We start from the raw sequence: 18,159 nt of genomic DNA on the forward strand, positions 1-18,159 counted from the left end.
TAAACCCCTAGAGGTCATTTATATAGAACTCTTCATTGCACTTTTTGTTAGTGGGCCTATAGTAGTACTTAATACTGAGAGCATTAAACTACCGACTATTAGAAATAAAGTGTAGACTTATTTCGGTAACCGAAATTTCTGTTGGATTGACCTTATTACTGGTTTAATCTTACGTATCTGTAACAGAAACAGTAAAAAAATTAGTATAAATGAGCAGCTGCTTTAATTGACTCCTGCACTTTGGTAGGTGATTTCAGCTTTTAAGATCATAGCACGAGCTTATTAAACAATTCCAATACTAATTTTTTGACTATGCCCATGACATTTGCCTTGCACTTACTGTCATTAAAAACTTGGCTCTTGAGCTTTTAAATTACTATGAAGGGCTATTGTAAAATGAAGATAGTTAAATAGTACTTTAATATCTTAACATTACCTTCAAAAAATGTAAATTATCACCAAGAAATCATGTGTGAGACATGCCGATAGGACCCATGCCTCTTCTTGGCCTGTTATATTTCAGAGATGCCTTAATTGGCCTAATGTATTGGATTACACATATACTAAGGTACCTTTTGCAGTGCACTTTGCATATATTAAACAGTCCTTCCTTTAGGCCATGATGCTTTTATCATATCACTTCCACTACTAAAATGGACTCCGCCGAAGCAAAACTCTTTTTTTCATGGCCACTTAATTTGAAGTTTTTAGCTTAGACCTAGCTATAGGAGTACAATGGCCGCAGTGTCTTGGAGAAGCTGCCCAGGATTATCATAAGTTTGCCACCCAACCATAAAACACAGCTGCTGTTTCCTGTGTGGTATAAGGCATTTCCAGAGTTGCATATTGTGTATGGTTATGTACATATGTCGACACCTCCTAACCGATCTGTTTTTGAAACATAGACAGGCACTGATAGAAAAAGACCAAGACTTGTCTATACAGAATCTACCAGGAAAACATCTTAGGGTCCTATTACACGGAGCGATTTTTAACGTTTAACGACTAACGATTGCAAACTAGATTGTTTATCGTTAACCTGAAATCGTTCACCATATTACTCAGAACGATAGTCGTTAGTTACGATCGTTACTACAATTGTTATTGCGCACGTAACTGTGATCGTTTATTCCATCTGATCCCAGTAAAACAATGAACAATGTGCAATTACACTGAACGATTAGAGAAAACATGCTGAACTTGAGTGAACGAATGTGGAATTACAGCGAATGATTAACGATAATTTTAGGTTCAGATCTAAATCAACGATCAACGACATTCGAACGATTTTTCGATCGTTGCCTGCAATTACACAGAACGATTATCATTTAAATTCGAATTTTTCACATTATAATCGTCCCGTGTAATAGGGCCCTTAGGTTTCACACTTTTCCAGCATGTCCCCAACCTTTTCCCTACCCGAAGTGCCCCAAAATATTGTTTACATTGGTGCCCTGCATAGTTAGTGGGTATGTTATTCCTCCCATTGGGTAGATGCTTCCAGCTAGTAGACAATTCTCACCCCTATTAGGTAGACTACCCCAGTAGGTAGGTAATCCCTTCTCAATTAGGGCCCTATGACACAGGATGATTATCACACACAAAATTGTGAAATAGTTCAAATTAAACGATAATCATGCTGTGTAATTGCAGGCAACGATCGAAAAATCATTTGTGTGTCGATGATCGTTAATTTAGATCTAACCCTAAAATCATTGTTAATCGTTCGCTGTAATTCCACATTGGTTCACCAATCGTTCAGTGTAATTCCAAATTGTTCCTTCTTTTGCTGGGATCAGAACTATTGTTCTGTGTAATGTGGTGAACGATTTCAGGTTCGTTAAAACCTAATAGGGCCCCTAGGTAGATGTACCCAGTAAATAGATAATTCCCCCTATTAGGTAAATGCCCCCAGCTGGTAGATAAGACCTCCCTCCAATTTGGTAGATACCCCCAGTAACTAGATAGCCCCACCAGTTAGGTAGATGCCCTAGTAGTTAGATATCTGTCCCCCAATAGGTAGATGGGCTCCCTATTAGGTTAATGCCCACTATATGTAGGTAATCTCCCCCCTACCTTTAGGTGAATGGCCAAAGTCTGTAGGTAATTCCCCACATTAGGAAGAAGCCCGTGTAGGTAGGTAATACCCTATAGGTTAAAGGGGTAGTGCGGCGCTAAACATTTATTCACAAAATAACACACATTACAAAGTTATACAACTTTGTAATGTGTGTTATGTATGTGAATGGCCCCCTTCCCCGTGTTTCCCCCCACCCACGCTAGACCCGGAAGTGTTGGTGCATTATACTTACCTCATTCATGTCGACCCCCGGCCGCCATCTTGTGACAATGACGTCGTCTTCGGGAGGCCGGACGAACCGCTCCATCCGTCCCTCATCCAGCCCCCCTATGCCGTGTCATCAGCTGCTCAGCTGCGATTGGCTGAGCATAACTGTGCTCAGCCAATCGCAGCTGAGCAGCTGATGACGCGACGTGTGTTATTTTGTGAATAAATGTTTAGCGCCGCACTACCCCTTTAAGGCCCCGAGTAGGTACATTATTCCTTTCCCACAGTGGCGTAGCTACAGGGGTCGCAACGGTCGCAGTTGCGACCCGGCCCGCCAGCCAGGGGGCCCGACCAGGCCCCCCATGCCACCTTGCTGTGTCCTCGAAGCTGCTTGCATTCATGGGCCACACAGAGCCACGGATGCAAGCAGTTACAGCCGGCGTCCCGCCGGCGTCTATGCGTTCTTGGTCCGCACCCCACCCGTTCTCTGCCCACACACATAATTGCCATCAGTCCCGGGTAAGCCCCGCCCCCATCGCGGTAAGCCCCGCCCCAGAGTACACAGGGCCAGAGGAGGAGAGACGCCATGGACAACAGGAAGTATGGTAAGTATAATGGGTCAGTCTCTTACCATATTTCCAGTTGTCCATGGTGTCTCTCCTCCTCTGGCCCTGTGTAGTTAGCGCCGCGGTGGGTGCAGGGGGCGGGGCTTACCAGTGACTGATGGCAACTATGCGAACATACTGGCCGGTCACCGGAGCCAAGTGAAGTCTGTGTCCTGCCCGTTCACGTCGTGCCACTCTGTCTCTGTGGTGCCGTTCTGTGTGTATAGTGCTGTGTGTGGTAAGCCTGTGCTGTGTCCTGGGTGTGTGGTGGGCTTGTGTGTTGTGTCCTGGGTGTGTGGTGGGCTTGTGTGCTGTGTCCTGGGTGTGTGGTGGGCTTGTGTGCTGTGTCCTGGGTGTGTGGTGGGCTTGTGTGCTGTGTCCTGGGTGTGTGGTGGGCTTGTGTGCTGTGTCCTGGGTGTGTGGTGGGCTTGTGTGCTGTGTCCTGGGTGTGTGGTGGGCTTGTGTGTTGTGTCCTGGGTGTGTGGTGGGCTTGTGTGCTGTGTTCTGTGTGTGGTGGGCTTGTGTGCTGTGTCCTGGGTGTGTGGTGGGTCTGTGCTGTGTCCTGGGTGTGTGGTGGGCTTGTGTGCTGTGTCCTGGGTGTGTGGTGGGTCTGTGCTGTGTCCTAGGTGTGTGGTCGGCTTGTGTGCTGTGTTCTGTGTGTGGGGTGGGCTTGTGTGCTGTGTTCTGTGTGTGTGGTGGGCTTGTGTGATGTGTTCTGTGTGTGGGGTGGGCTTGTGTGATGTGTCCTGGGTGTGTGGTGGGCTTGTGTGCTGTGTTCTTTGTGTGTGGTGGGCTTGTGTGATGTGTTCTGTGTGTGGGGTGGGCTTGTGTGATGTGTCCTGGGTGTGTGGTGGGCTTGTGTGCTGTGTCCTGGGTGTGTGGTGGGCTTGTGTGCTGTGTCCTGGGTGTGTGGTGGGCTTGTGTGTTGTGTCCTGGGTGTGTGGTGGGCTTGTGTGTTGTGTCCTGGGTGTGTGGTGGGCTTGTGTGCTGTGTCCTGGGTGTGTGGTGGGCTTGTGTGTTGTGTCCTGGGTGTGTGGTGGGCTTGTGTGTTGTGTCCTGGGTGTGTGGTGGGCTTGTGTGCTGTGTCCTGGGTGTGTGGTGGGCTTGTGTGCTGTGTCCTGGGTGTGTGGTGGGCTTGTGTGCTGTGTCCTGGGTGTGTGGTGGGCTTGTGTGCTGTGTTCTGTGTGTGGGGTGGGTCTGTGCTGTGTGCATATGTCTGTTGTGGGCTGTCTGTCTGTGTGCTAGTGCCATCCTCTGCCGGGCCCATACCCTTAGTTTGTGGTCATAGAGTGGATGCTCTGCCTACCGATGCCACGCGGGGCAAACCTTCAGCTCACTAGGGAGATAGAAGGAATGCCTGAGGACTGCAGAGCCTGGTGAGTATGTATTTTTTTTACCTACATGAGGGGAAATATCTACCAGGTTAGCATGGTTGGGGTGAGGGGTCTTACAGCCAGGGGTCATGAGACATGGGGGCACGATTACCCCTTTAGGAGGGGAGGAACTGCCTACATGGAGCATACCAATTTACTGTGGGGGGGAGGCAACTACCAGGGGACTACTTACAGGGGGGATGCACAGAGGGGACCTATAAACTATATGGGAGCACATAAGGGGCTTGTCTATTATTTGGAGGGACATATTAAGCATAATTACTTACATGAGGGCACAGAGGGGCACTGATACTGTGTGACGCAGTACACATGGAGAGTTATTGTAGAGATGAGGACAATGTTGTGGCGAGGAGCCTAAAATGTTTTTCTGCCAGATCCTGTGGAGACGAGTCATGGCTGAAGACGTTTTTATGATGGCTGGGCAAGAAGGAGCAGAAAAGGAAGAGTGAAGAACTCCGACTTGCAAAAAGGTCACAAGAAGAGACAACGCCCCCTGTGAGTTACTGAATGTATCACTTAAAAAGTCTGCAGAATCCAGCTGTCACTGCTGAGGGAGAATGATATATAGTAGATTTTATGCAGTAACAGTACAGTAGTATTATGCAATGGCAGCGTGGAGTGAGGGTGTTAGGGGGATATGTAGGTTTGGAGTGGTATGGCGTCACCAGTCAAGGGGGGGCCCCAAATTGAAATTTTGCACCAGGGCCCATGACATTTTAGCTATGCCCCTGCTTTCCCAATTAGGTAGACACCCCTAGTAAGTAGATATCACCCCCTAATTAGATAGATGCCCCAGTAGTTAGATACCCCCCCATTGGGTAGATGTGTCCAATCGGTAGTTAAGTCCCCCCTTTAGGTAACGCCCCTAGTAAGTAGATAATTTCACCCCTCACATTAGATAAATGCCCCCAGTAAGTAGATAATCTTCCAAATTAGTTAGAAGCCCCCTGTAGGTAGATAATCCCCTATTAGAAAATTACCCACTAAAATAGAAAATAATCCAAATACTACTCACAGATGATGAAGCTGTTCCTTCTTCGTCCTCCGCTCTATGCCCCATGAACTGGTGGGACCCCAGCTTTCTCCCACAAGTGACACCTGACATCATCCTAGAAGTCTTGCACTGCTGTACAGTACAGAAGCTGGGAGTCCAGACAGCCTGCTCCTCTACATACATTCCATAATGCGTCATGCTATTGGCGTAGGGCACAACAGAATGTATGTACTGTGTAGGAGTGGGGTCTCTTCTTTACCCCTAGATTCCATACTGTACTATACAGACTGCAAACTCAAACACTTGGCATTTGACTCCTAGCAACTGGAGAAGTTGAATGCTGCCTATGGCCGTGTCCATGTTTTTCAAGGCACCCCAGGGCGGCATCCAACTTCTCCAGCCGCCAGAGGTCAAATGCCAAGCGCTCAGGTTTGAAGAACAGTTCGACCAATCTGCTCGCACTTTGTGCTGCTAAGAATTCTGCGCCCCAAGCCATTTAGGATTTCCTTAGTATTATCGCCCAGGTGCATCATGACCTACAGGTCGGACAAGGGCTGTATATGAGACCCCATTAGAGTGGATGTATTTACATCTTAGCAATACATTCTCATAGAAGTAAAATTAATGTATGTTACATAGAACTGGTTGGTAAATGACCTCTATAGTGTTTCCTGCTGAAGACATTACAACTTTGCTATTACATTTTGCATAATAGACATGAGATTAAAGAGGGCTTTGATAAAAGGCCTTGATTCTGACTTCGACCTAAAGAGAATCCTAAAGAACTGAGCTATACGGTATTTCGTTTCTCTAATGGTTATGTGGCTTTATGCTACAACATCAAAGCTCTATTCCCTCTGCTTTTCAATTAAATGGAAATAATAATGTTAATTGCCGCTGTCTTGCATTGAGCTCTTTATTACATGGAGCCATTTCTGACTGTCGTCCTTTACTTTTATTATTTAACTTCATGCTGATAAAAAAGAAAACTAACGTTTTACATGATGTTATGTTGTTAATAACAAGATGATAAAAAACTATGATATACTAACCTTTCTTCACTCTATAGTTAGCCACCAGTCACCACCGGATCTGAGCAACGCTGTGTCCATAGTGATATGGATACTGTAGACTGCAATTACTTTTTATCCTTAGTGACATATAGAGTAACTGAAGGCATCAGCTTAAAGGGGTTATCCAGGTAACAAAAACAATATTCTAAACAATCCCCCAATACCACCCTATGTCTAATCTACATGTATAACCTATCATCCACCCTCTCCCTGTTTTTTTCTCATTCTTATAGATTCTTGTTGTCTAAAATCCTCTACTCTCAATCCACTCAGACCATGCTTCCCCCCTCACTTTGTGGTCTGAGTACATGTGATCTGCTCTCTGGGGGCCTGGTTAGCTGTCTATTGACTTGGTAACCCGACCCCCAGGAGACATTATCTGCATCATCTCCATGCACCTGTGCTGCTTCCATAGACTTACATGTGTCCCTGAGCCTAGGTTTCTGTAATATGAAGCGTTATAGTTCTATATCTGCTTGCTGTCAGTAAATGCAGGCATATGTACCTGTCTTTGTGTCACAGCTCTGTGCATTGTAAGTGTTATAGAGGTTCTTAGAGTCTGGATGGAACCAGAATGTTTTCTTTCACAGTCAGCAAGCAAAGATCTAAACCTATACTACACCCCCCCCCCACACACACACTTAGGTGGATAACCCCTTTAACCTCTTAAAAGGGAACTATGAACAGGTTAGACTAATTTAACCTGCTGATAGCTCCCTATTGTGCACAGGGACGCTGAGGAGGAAGGTATGCCTCTTACCTTCCTCATTGGCGCCTTTCCAGTGCAGTTAATAGTTAAAACCACAGCCCAGAGCACCATTAGGAGCACTGGCCCACCCCCATAGCACTGATCCAGCCCACCTGCTCCATAGATTATCATTAGGAGCGGCGGCCTCAGCGCGATAGGGGCAGGCCAGTGCTCCTAATGGTGCTCCGGGCCATTGATTCAACTACTAATTACACAGGAACAGCGCAGAGGAGAAAGGTAAGAGACATACCTTCCTCCTTAGCACCCCGTATGCATTAGGGGGCTATCAGCAAATAAAATTAGCCTAACCTGCTGATAGTTACCCTTTAAAGAGAACCTATCATCTAAATTTAACTGTCCCTGGTATAAAAGGTTATCTTTCCCTAAGTCTATATCTAAAGTAGGTAAAGTAAGGCCGGTCGCCGCCATCTTAATGATGTCACTTGCGCTTCAGCGGTGCGTTTCAGCGGTGGAACGCACCGCTGGAACACAAGTGACATTATCAAGATGGCGCCCGGCCACACTGCACCGCTGTACTGCAAAAGCAGTCTGTATTTTCATGAAGTCTATTTATGAAGATACAGACTGCCTTTGCAGTCTGTATCTTATACTTTACCTACTTCTTTGTAGCAGCGCAGTAAGGCCGGGCGCCATCTGGATTCCGTCCCTTGCGTTCCGACGGTGGAACGCACCGCTGGAACGCAAGTGACGTCATCAATATGGCATCGCCCGGCCTTACTACAGCGCTACAAAGGATTAGGTAAAGGCAGTCTGTATCTTCATAAATAGTCTTCTTGAAGATACTGACTGCTTTTGCAGTCTGTATCTTATACTTTACCTACTCCTCTGTAGCGGTGCAGTAAGGCTGGGCGCCATCTTGAAAGAGATGGCGAGACAGTGAATTAATTAGTGAATAAATCGAAAACGCGGCGAAAAAAAGAAAGAAAAGTATTTGCAAATGTTAATAAATAATTACATTTAATAAGGGAATAAAAATTTTTGAAATTGGTCCATGATTGGTTCTCTTTAAGAACCCAGCCAATTTTGTTTTTTACACTTTTGTTTTTCCCTCCTCGTTTTTAAAAGGCATACTTGAATTTTTTTATAAAATAAGCAACAAAACCGAAAAAATATATATTTCTTCTGTGAAATTGAAATTTTTTTATTTTTTATTTCTGTATTTACACCGTTCACCCTGTAGTAAAAGTAACATGTTATCTATGTTCCTAAGATTACAACTATGGGACAGTTATATAACTTTCATTTTATTTTTTGGTCTATGGGGCTATTTGAGGCATCATTTATTGCACCATAATCTGTAGTTTTTATTGGTATCTTGCTTGCATATATGCAACTTTTTGATCACTGTTTATTAATTTTTATATGGATGTAATGCAGCCAAAAATCAGCAATTTTCCATTTTGGCAAGTTTTTGTGCTTATGCTGTCTACTGTATGAGATAAATAGTGTGATAATGTAATAGTTTGGGCTATTCCGCATGGTGCGATAGCAAATATATTAGTTTTTTTATGTATATAAAAGGGGGCGGTAATGGAATTTTTGTTATATATGATTTTTATTTACTTCTTTTTTTTTTTTTTTACACTAAGTCCCCCTAAGGAACTCCTATGAGCAGTAACATGATTGCTCATAGGGGTCAGTGCGGTACATATGTACTGCACTGATCAATGTTATCGATGTTCGATTGTTTCAGGCTGCTGAAGACAGCCTAAAATAATGGCCCAGCCGGGGATACCATAGGGAATCAGAAGAGGACTTGGGCAGTAAGTATGACAGATCGGCTTGTAGCAATTGCATCACAACTAGTTAAAGGGGAACTCCAGGTAGAGGTTAAAAAAAAATGAAACTTCTGCAGAAGCATATAGCATTACTTACCTGTCTATCCCAGTTTTGAAACTACCAAAAATCCATTTGTTTGGTGGTGGTGGTGGTGGTGGTGGTGGGGTGTTGTTCTGTATTGTGTTTCTGTCCTTCCTGGTTGAGCAGTTCCCAGAATGCAATGCTTTCCCTCAGCTGATCATCACAGTCCCCCACCCATCACAATCAGTAAAATTAATGCAGAACCTGCTTCTGGCTGGTCAGAGATGGTGGATCACTCAGGGGATTGGGGGATCCAGCCAAGCCTCCTGTGACATCATGCCCTGCCCCCTCTCTGCATCATCAGCCTGTGCTCAGCAAACACACACAAAGTAAGACAGAGGCATGGAATCTTTGTCTCCAAATGGGGGAGAGCAGTGGGAGCAGGAGACAATGCGAATTGGCACATGGGCCATTTTTTTTACTTCCTGGATTTCTATCAGCTACCAGTGTGGCAGAACCACACAGATACGGTAATACATTGTATAGACACATCTATATAACTTTTAATGTACTTTTAATAGAAAACAAGTTTTTCTTATCCAGAGTTCCCCTTTAATCCAGCCACTGGACCACCAGGGAACCCATTTAAATGCGTCTGTCAGTTTTCAACCTGTCGTGAGCCCATGATGTAAAGCAAACAGGGCAGAGGTGGGAGGCTCCTGCTGCAGCTAGTTGTCTTACAACCATAGAAAGCACAGTGTCTTATTTGTTTACAAATTCATCAGTTTTAATTGCAATGTGAGACCAGGATCAAGGTAAAGGAGATTATTGACAGAGCTGAGTTTTATGCTTTTAGGCATTCTCTGTGTTTAGTATTCCTCTGTGCTAGTATGTTCACATAATTATAATGTCTCCAGTCACCGAGCTAGCTGGTATGATGTCTCCAGTCACCGAGCTAGCTGGTATGATGTCTCCAGTCACCGAGCTAGCTGGTATGATGTCTCCAGTCACCGAGCTAGCTGTTATGATGTCTCCAGTCACCGAGCTAGCTCATATGATGTCTCCTGTCACCAAGCTAGCTCATATGATGTCTCCAGTCACTGAGCTAGCTGGTATGATGTCTCCAGTCACCGAGCTAGCTGGTATGATGTCTCCAGTCACCGAGCTAGCTGTTATGATGTCTCCAGTCACCGAGCTAGCTCATATGATGTCTCCTGTCACCAAGCTAGCTCATATGATGTCTCCTGTCACCAAGCTAGCTCATATAATGTCTCCTGTCACCAAGCTAACACACATGATGTCTCCAGTCACCGAGCTAGCTGGTATAATGTTTCCCATGTACTGTACACACATAGGAGATGGGATCCTGCTCTCCTAGCACAGTAGCTTGAGTTTCCAATGTAACCACCATAGATTAATACATACTTAAACAGAGGCCGGGAGTTCTTACACAACATGTATATATTTCTTTTTAATCCAGTGGCATTTCCAGGCATCATCTATATAAATTACTTGACAGTATTTTTTTTTCTTCATTAACGACTTTGAATCTGGGCTTTTAATGGTGGCTCCCCCCCAGTCTTGTCCACCATTATTCTTACTTGTCATTCCTATGTCCCTAATTGCCAAACATGTACATAGCAGCAGCAGATTGAAGGGAAGTATCACAAACATTCATTATTAGGACATTAAGAAATCATTATGATAAAAGGAGTCCGCTTAGAGATCAGTAGGATTCAATGATAGTTACCGACACGCAAGTGATTGTTTTATTTATGTATTCTCATTACCCAACGAGATAATGGCGGCTATATCTAGTCAATGCCTCCTTTCTGTATCCATTTAGTCCTGAATTATCTCTTTTGACACAAGTGAGGTCCGATTAGACCACAACTCATCTCCATGACACAGGCAGCATCTGTCACATTCTTGACCCATCCTCTTCTAGATCCTTCATCCGTGCATTTGTATTGTCATGATTATTATCTCAACTTCATTCTCTTTTAGCTGACAAACTGTTTAGGGTTCAACGGGTTCAGGTCTGTAAAAGTGGAAGGAACACAAAGTGGAGGTAAATTGTCTTCATAATGTTAAAAAAAAAAAAAAAAAAATCACGCAAATTAGTTTACAACAAATAAATCGATCCATTTGGGTTTAATTTTTTTTTTTATTAATTATTATTATTATTTATTTTTTTTTTTTAATTAATTGAATACAAAGTTTTTGTGGTTTGTTACCGGGAAATGTGTTAGTTTTTCATTACAAAGAAATGTTGAAGATGTCAGCAGGAAAAGGCACTATGGTCTGTCTATTCTCCTCTTATGTTATTTTCTCATATGGCCCATGATCTTCGAGATTCTGTATAGGCAGTAGTTGGTTAATTTAAAAAAATATATATTTTTACATAGAGTGATTATATTTTGGTATTACAACCTCAAAGTGTTTCTATTTTAGGCGCTTATAAGATATAAAGGACAAATATGAATATAGAGCTATGGATTCAGGCAGAGAATTTATTACCTTTAACTATTTGTAATTTCTTTAATTGTATTGGTTGACTATTAATGGGGTACTCCAGCGGGGGGGGGGGGGCATTTTTTTGCTGGAACCGGGGAGGAGGTAGCCGAGGGAAAAGACGTCCACTCACCTCCCCGGTTCCAGCGGCGGGTCCCGCTTCGCAGCGCTCCGGTGCCCGGTTCCCGGCCGCTTTTAGGTGTCTGACGCAGGCCGCTCAGCCACTCAGTGAAGAAGGAGGGACCCCCCGCTGGAGTACCCCTTTAAGTTAGCATTACATTGCAGATACCTATACTTATTCAGCCAACAGCAATGTCTCCTGATCCCCATTTACACATGGTCAGTTGGAATTGGGACAGGGAAGCAAGCTGCTGCCATACGGCTCTGGTGTTGGCTTTATCTCCCAGAAATTAGAGATCGGCCATTGGGGAAGAATCAGTAGGTCACATATAAAACTACATTCACATTCCGACAGAACAAAATCCTGACATATACCATAGTGTACCTGCACTGTGTGTCCATTGAGCACAATGGATCAAACCTATGTGGGGGGATTTACTAAGACAGGCATTTAACCTCTTAACGACGCATGACGGGTATACCCGTCATGCGGCCGTTAAGAGTAAACAGAGAGGTCTCCCGGCGTGAGCCCTCTCTGCAGCGCGCGGTCCCCGGTTGCTATGTGTAGCCAGGGACCGCGTGTATTAGCTGTCAAAGCTGACAGCTGCATTTGAATAGCAGCTGTGCCCCCTCTCCCTGGTGTCCAGTGGGGGATCTCCCCTCTGCAATCGCGGAGGGGAGATCCGTTCTAATGAGCCGGCCGGGGCTCAGCGTCGGAATGACGCTGATCCCGGCTCGGCAATCTATTCAGATGGTCTGCAGCAGACCATTATAATAGAGCACCGATCTGATGGATCATTGCTCTATTATATACACAGGATTGATCTCAATGGGAGATCAGTTCTGTGTATATAGAAGTTCCCCAGGGGGCTTCATATTACTGTGAGGGAAAGTTAAAAAAAAGTGTTTTTATTAATAAAAAAATCCCCTCCACTAATAAAAGTCTGAATCACCCCCCTTTTCCCATTTTACAAATAAAAATAAATAAATAAACATGTTTGCTATCGCCGCGTGCGTAATCGCCCGAACTATTAATTAATCCCATTCCTGATCTCGCACGGTAAACGGTGTAAGCGCAAAAAAAAATCCCAAAGTGCAAAATTGCGCATTTTTGGTCGCATCAAATCCAGAAAAAATGTAATATAAAGCGATCAAAAAGTCGCATATGCGCAATCAAGGTACCGATAGAAAGAACACATCATGGCGCAAAAAATGACACCTGACACAGCCCCATAGACCAAAGGATAAAAGCGTTATAAGGCTGGGAATAGAGCGATTTTAAGGAACGTATATTTGTTAACAATGGTTTAATTTTTTACAGGCCATCAGATACAATAAAAGTTATACATGTTACATATCGTTTTAATCGTAATGACTTGAGGAACATATATAACAACTAAGTTTTTCCATAGGACACACGGCGTAAAAATGAAGCCCCCCCAAAGAAAAATAATTGCGTTTTTTTTTTTCAATTTCACTGCGCATATAATTTTTTTCTGGTTTCGCAGCATATTTAATGGAAAAATTCAGCCTGTCATTGCGAAGTACAATTAGTGACGCAAATAATAAGGGCTCATGTGGGTCTGTAGGTGTAAAATGCAAGTGCTATGGCCTTTTAAGCACATGGAGGAAAAAACGAAAACGCAAAAACGAAAGTTAGCACGGTCCTTAAAGGGTTAATATGCTGGTCTTTGTAAAAACCCATGCTGTGTCAGCTGTACAGGATTTATAGAGAAGTGCAGGCCAGTCAATAAATCCTATGTCTCTGAGGCTGCTTGTGTGGCAGCATAGGAAATCTATGTTAGCTTGGAGCTGGTGTAGATTTCAACTACTGTCTATGCCTGTTAGCGGGTTTAAATTGTAGTAAATTTGGTACACAGGAAGGCCACCCCCCTCTGTGCAAAGCTCCACCCACTTGGTGAGCTCAGTGCAGGGCAGCAATATTTTTTCACAAAGCAGGGGGGTTTGCGCAAACATTTGCATCTCTCTACCACTGTGCCCTGGCCGCAAACATAGATAGATTATATTATACTGTAATTTCACAGGAGTCAAAACCATAGGCGCGTTCACTTTTGAGTCCCTAAAATTAAAATAAAAAAAACAACAATATAATACTGTACACTAAAAAATAGACCGAAAGCAGTTACTACTGTGTCTCCTCAAAAATAAGACAGTGTCTTATATTAATATTTGCTCAAAAACAGACACTATGGGGGAGATTTATCAAACTGGTGTAAAGTAGAACTGGCTCAGTTGCCCCTAGCAACCAGTCAGATTCCACCTTTTACTTTTCAAAGATTCTGTGAGGAATTAAAGGTGAAATCTGATTGGTTGCTAGGGGCAACTGAGCCAGTTCTACTTTACACCAGTTTGATAAATCTCCCCCATAGTGTATTGAATTACAGACATTTTTTGCACAGACGTCAAATTAATGCGGACGTTTTTGCAAACAACGGACATTATTTTAGTTGTTCACACGGATGGGGGCAGAGAGAAATAAGACATCCCCCTGAACCTCCCTAGAATACTCGCATCCTTGCGAGATGGGTTGCCGCGTGCAGCGATATGTGCCGGCGGGACGAGGAGCGGCGTGCAGTGTTGTGTGTTAGTGTGCGGTGGGACGTGCGGCAGGACGTGCAGATGGACCAAGCTGCCTGCGGTGCCGGCTGTGAAGCTCCACAAGGGGATTAGGTGTGTCCTGGGTGGCGGCGGGTGGCAACGGGCAGCCTTACTTTCGGGGGGCACCTTACTTTCAGGGGGTGCCCTAGTTTGGAGTAGGGGGATGCCTTACTTTAGGCTAGTTGCTAGGGTAGTTGGGGTGTCTTATTTTAGGAGGGCGTTTTATTTTCTGGGAAACACGTTAGAAGTCTACCTTTGGTCCTTTAAACTTAATAGACCCTGCCGGTTACACTGTGGGTGGTAAATTTATGAATTTTGATCTAAGGGTATTCAAATGTATACCATGTACATTGCCTTAGTTGGCCAAATGTAATTAAGAAAACAAACTGACAAGTCAATTTCGTACAGTACTTTAGCCATAAAAAAAAAACAAACATAAAAACCTTAATAAAACTTTTTTAAATTGCTCACGGACCTATTACAATAGGTTCACTTTATTTTGAGACTAGTCAATGTCCAATCTCCAGTCAATGTCTGATCATCCACAAAACCTGAAGTCAATTATAAGGTAAGATTATATAGAAAGAGACACTTGGATTGTGTTCTGTTTTGCTAAACCTTGAGCCATGGAAGTATAGAGATTACTGCTCAATGTCCTTCATGCATTCTAAGGCTCTTGTATTGATTCTGTAAGGGCTATCAAAGGTGCAACTAATTGCCAATACCCTGAAATGAATACATCTATAGAATGTCATTAAGGAAGTCTATTAACTTCTCTATCACAACCTTAAACATCCTCCCCGGCTATAATATCTACAGTAAAGGTCTTATTCATGTTCTTTTTTTTTTTTTTAAATTTTTCTCTTTTGAATATTCATTTTTTATGATGTCCAGAAGTATAGTAACTATTACTGTACATATAAACATATGACTTTTTTTAGCTTTTGCTTTAATTACAGAATGTAATTTATTACATAAGATATTATAATCAATACTTGTGACTGCCAATATTATTGTGGAACATTTCTGTAAATGGGACATGCCCTAAAAAGTACACATTTTGGGGGATTTATCAAGATGGGCGTACTCATACGCCGGTCTTAAATTAGGCCCCCCATCATTACATACAGAGTGAACTTTTTCAAGCGTTTATTTCTGCTAAAGTTAATGATTAAGGATTACAGCCAACAAAAAGCCAAAAGTATTTCAGAAAATTAGAATATTATATAAAACCAACTGAAAAAAATGTTTTTAACACAGAAATGTCGACCAAATGAAATGTCCGTACAGTAAATGCCCTCAATACTTGGTCGGGGCACCTTTTGCATGAATGTCGGCATCAATGCGGCAATGTGGCATGGAGGTGATCAGCTGATGGCACTGCAGAGGGGTTATTGAAGCCCATGTTGCTTTGATAGCAGCCTTCAGCTCGTCTGCATTGTATGGGTCTGGTGCCTTTCATCTTCCTCTTGACAATACCCCATAAATTCTCTATGGGGCTAAGGTCTGGCGAGTTTGCTGGCCAATCGGGCACAGTGATGCTGTGGTTAGTAAACCAGGTATTGGTACTTTTGGCAGTGTGGGCAGGTGCCAAATCCTGCTGGAAGATGAAAATTCCATCTCCAAAAATCTTTTCAGCACAGGGAAGCATGAAGTGCTCTAAAATTTCCTGGTAGACGACTTTGGTGTTGATGAAACACAGTGAACCTAAACCAGCAGATGACATGGCTCCGCAAACCATCACAGATTGTGGAAACTTCACACTAGACCTCAAGCAGCTTGGATTGTGTACAGCCTCTCCACTCTTCCTCCAGGCTCTGGGACCTTGATTTCCAAATGAAACGCAAAATTTACTTTCATCTGAAATCAGCACCTTGGACCACTGGTCAACAGTCCAGTTCTTCTTTTCCTTGGCCCAGATAAGACGCTTCTGGCGTTGTTTATTGGTCAGGAGTGGCGTGACACATGGAATGCAACACTTGTAGCCCATGTCCTGCAGACGTCTGGATGTGGTGGCTTTTGAAGCACTGACTCCAGCAGCAGTCTACTCTTTGGGAATCTCTTCCAAATTTTTGAATGGTATTTTCATTACAATCCTGTTAAAACTACGGTTCTCCCAGTTGCTTGTGCATCTTTTTCTACCACACTTTTTCCTTCCACCCCACTTTCCATTAATATGCTTTGATACAGCACTCTGAGAACAGCCAGTTCCTTTAGCAATGAACTTTTGTGGCTTATCCTCCTTGTGGAGTGTGTGAATGACTGCCTTCTGGACATCTGTCAAGTCAGCAGTCTTCCCCATGATTGTGTTGCATACTGAACCAGACTATTGCCCCTATTCCACGAGTCGATTGGAGGAGCAAACGAGCGCTATTAGCGCTCGTTTGCTCCTCGTTCCCGCTCGCTGCCGCCGCTATTTAACGCGGCTGCAGCGAGCAGGTGAGTGCGGGAGGGGCTGCTCGGAGGATCGCTGATCGTCCGGGCAGCCCATAGGATATAGCAGCATCTGCTGCCGACACTCCTATTCAACGGAGCGACGGCAGCAGATCGCTGCTATATCAGTCGCTTGTTTTTCAACATGTTGAAAAACAAGCGACTGCAACGATCAGCTGACATGAACAATGTCGGCTGATCGTTGCACTCTATTCCACGGGACGTATATCGTCCGTAGTGGCCGATATCGGCCGAATACGAACGATATTGCTCCTTTAAACGACCCGTGGAATAGAGGCTTAAAGGGGTAGTTCACCCAAATTTTTTTTCTTTCAAATCAACTGCTGCCATGAAGTGCCAGAGATTTGTAATTTACTTCTATTAAAAAATCTCAAGCCTTCCAGTACTTATCAGCTGCTGTATGCCCAACAGGAAGTTGTATTATTTCGAGTCTGGAGAGCAGGAGAGGTTTTCTATGAGGATTTGCTCCTGTTTTGGACAGTTCCTGACATGGTCAAAGGAGGCAACAGAGAGCACTGTGTCAGACAGGAAAGAAAACACCACTTCCTGCTGGACACACAGCAGCTGATAAGTACTGGAAAACTTGAGATTTTTTAATAGAAGTGAATTACAAATCTCTGGCACTTTATGGTACCAGTTGATTTGAAAGAAATTTTTTTTGGGTGGACTACCCCTTTAAGGGACCTTTTATAACACTTAGGAAGCCATTGCAGGTGTTTTGGGTTTATTATTCTAATTTTCTGAAATACTGACTTTTGAAGTTTTGTTGGCTGTAATCCATAATCATCAACTTTAACAGAAATAAACGCTTGAAAAAGTTCACTCTGTATGTAATAGAATATATGAGGTCACTTTTTGAATTGAATTACTGGGAAAAAAAACTAAAAACTTTTTGTTGATATTCTAATTTATTGCAAACCACTGTAGCACTGAGGGGAGAGAAAGATTTCAAATTTTGGGAGGTTTCATTTGTTTGGCATGCAAGTTACGGTAAAACGGTCAAGTTATTCATATTCTGTGGGTCAGTACGATAACAATGATACCCAATTTCTATAGCTTTTATTTTATTTTACCACCAAAAGACGACCTGTCACTAGCTAAAAGGACAAAACCTAGAGGTTCACCCAACTGCTGCTTCCTGACTTCTGGAAATGCTTTTTTTTTTACCTTTCTAGCTCATTTTTGTGCCATGATCTGTAGTTTTTGGTACTATTTTGCTTGAGACTTTTTGATGACTTTTGATTCATGCTTTTTGTGACTATTATTGTAATTGAAGTCAATAGAATACATTGATGTCAACAGAATGACAGCCACCCAATACACATAGGGGGAGATTTATCAAACTAGTGTAAAGTAGAACTGGCTCAGTTGCCCCTAGCAACCAATCAGATTCCACTTTTAATTCCTCACAGACTCTTTGGAAAATGAAAGGTGGAATCTGATTGGTTGCTAGGGCAATCTTCAGGCTGCATCCACCTTCTCTAGACAGTGGGATTCAAATACTGTTCGGGTTTGTGCAAAACAGAACTT

General features: G+C 43.4%; 1 protein-coding gene across 1 annotated transcript; it reads left to right on the plus strand.

The window, feature by feature from the left end:
• Positions 1 to 9,829: 9,829 nt before the first annotated feature.
• LOC138786561 (putative uncharacterized protein FLJ45035) lies at positions 9,830 to 10,997 on the plus strand. The gene is made up of 2 exons (XM_069963545.1): positions 9,830 to 10,244; positions 10,930 to 10,997. Exons 1-2 carry the CDS (start codon positions 9,830 to 9,832, stop codon positions 10,995 to 10,997), a joined length of 483 nt encoding a protein of 160 aa, XP_069819646.1.
• The last annotated feature ends 7,162 nt before the right edge of the window (positions 10,998 to 18,159 follow it).

Source organism: Dendropsophus ebraccatus, chromosome 3, assembly GCF_027789765.1.
Source record: "Dendropsophus ebraccatus isolate aDenEbr1 chromosome 3, aDenEbr1.pat, whole genome shotgun sequence".
NCBI lineage: Eukaryota > Metazoa > Chordata > Amphibia > Anura > Hylidae > Dendropsophus > Dendropsophus ebraccatus.

Bases quoted from the DNA above. Each gene is read 5' to 3' on its own strand.
- LOC138786561 (XM_069963545.1), top strand. From the start codon at position 9,830: ATGTCTCCAGTCACCGAGCTAGCTGGTATGATGTCTCCAGTCACCGAG. The intron at 10,245-10,929 runs GTATAATGTTTC...ATTCTCTTTTAG, and splicing joins TCCAGTCACCGAGCTAGCTG to CTGACAAACTGTTTAGGGTT.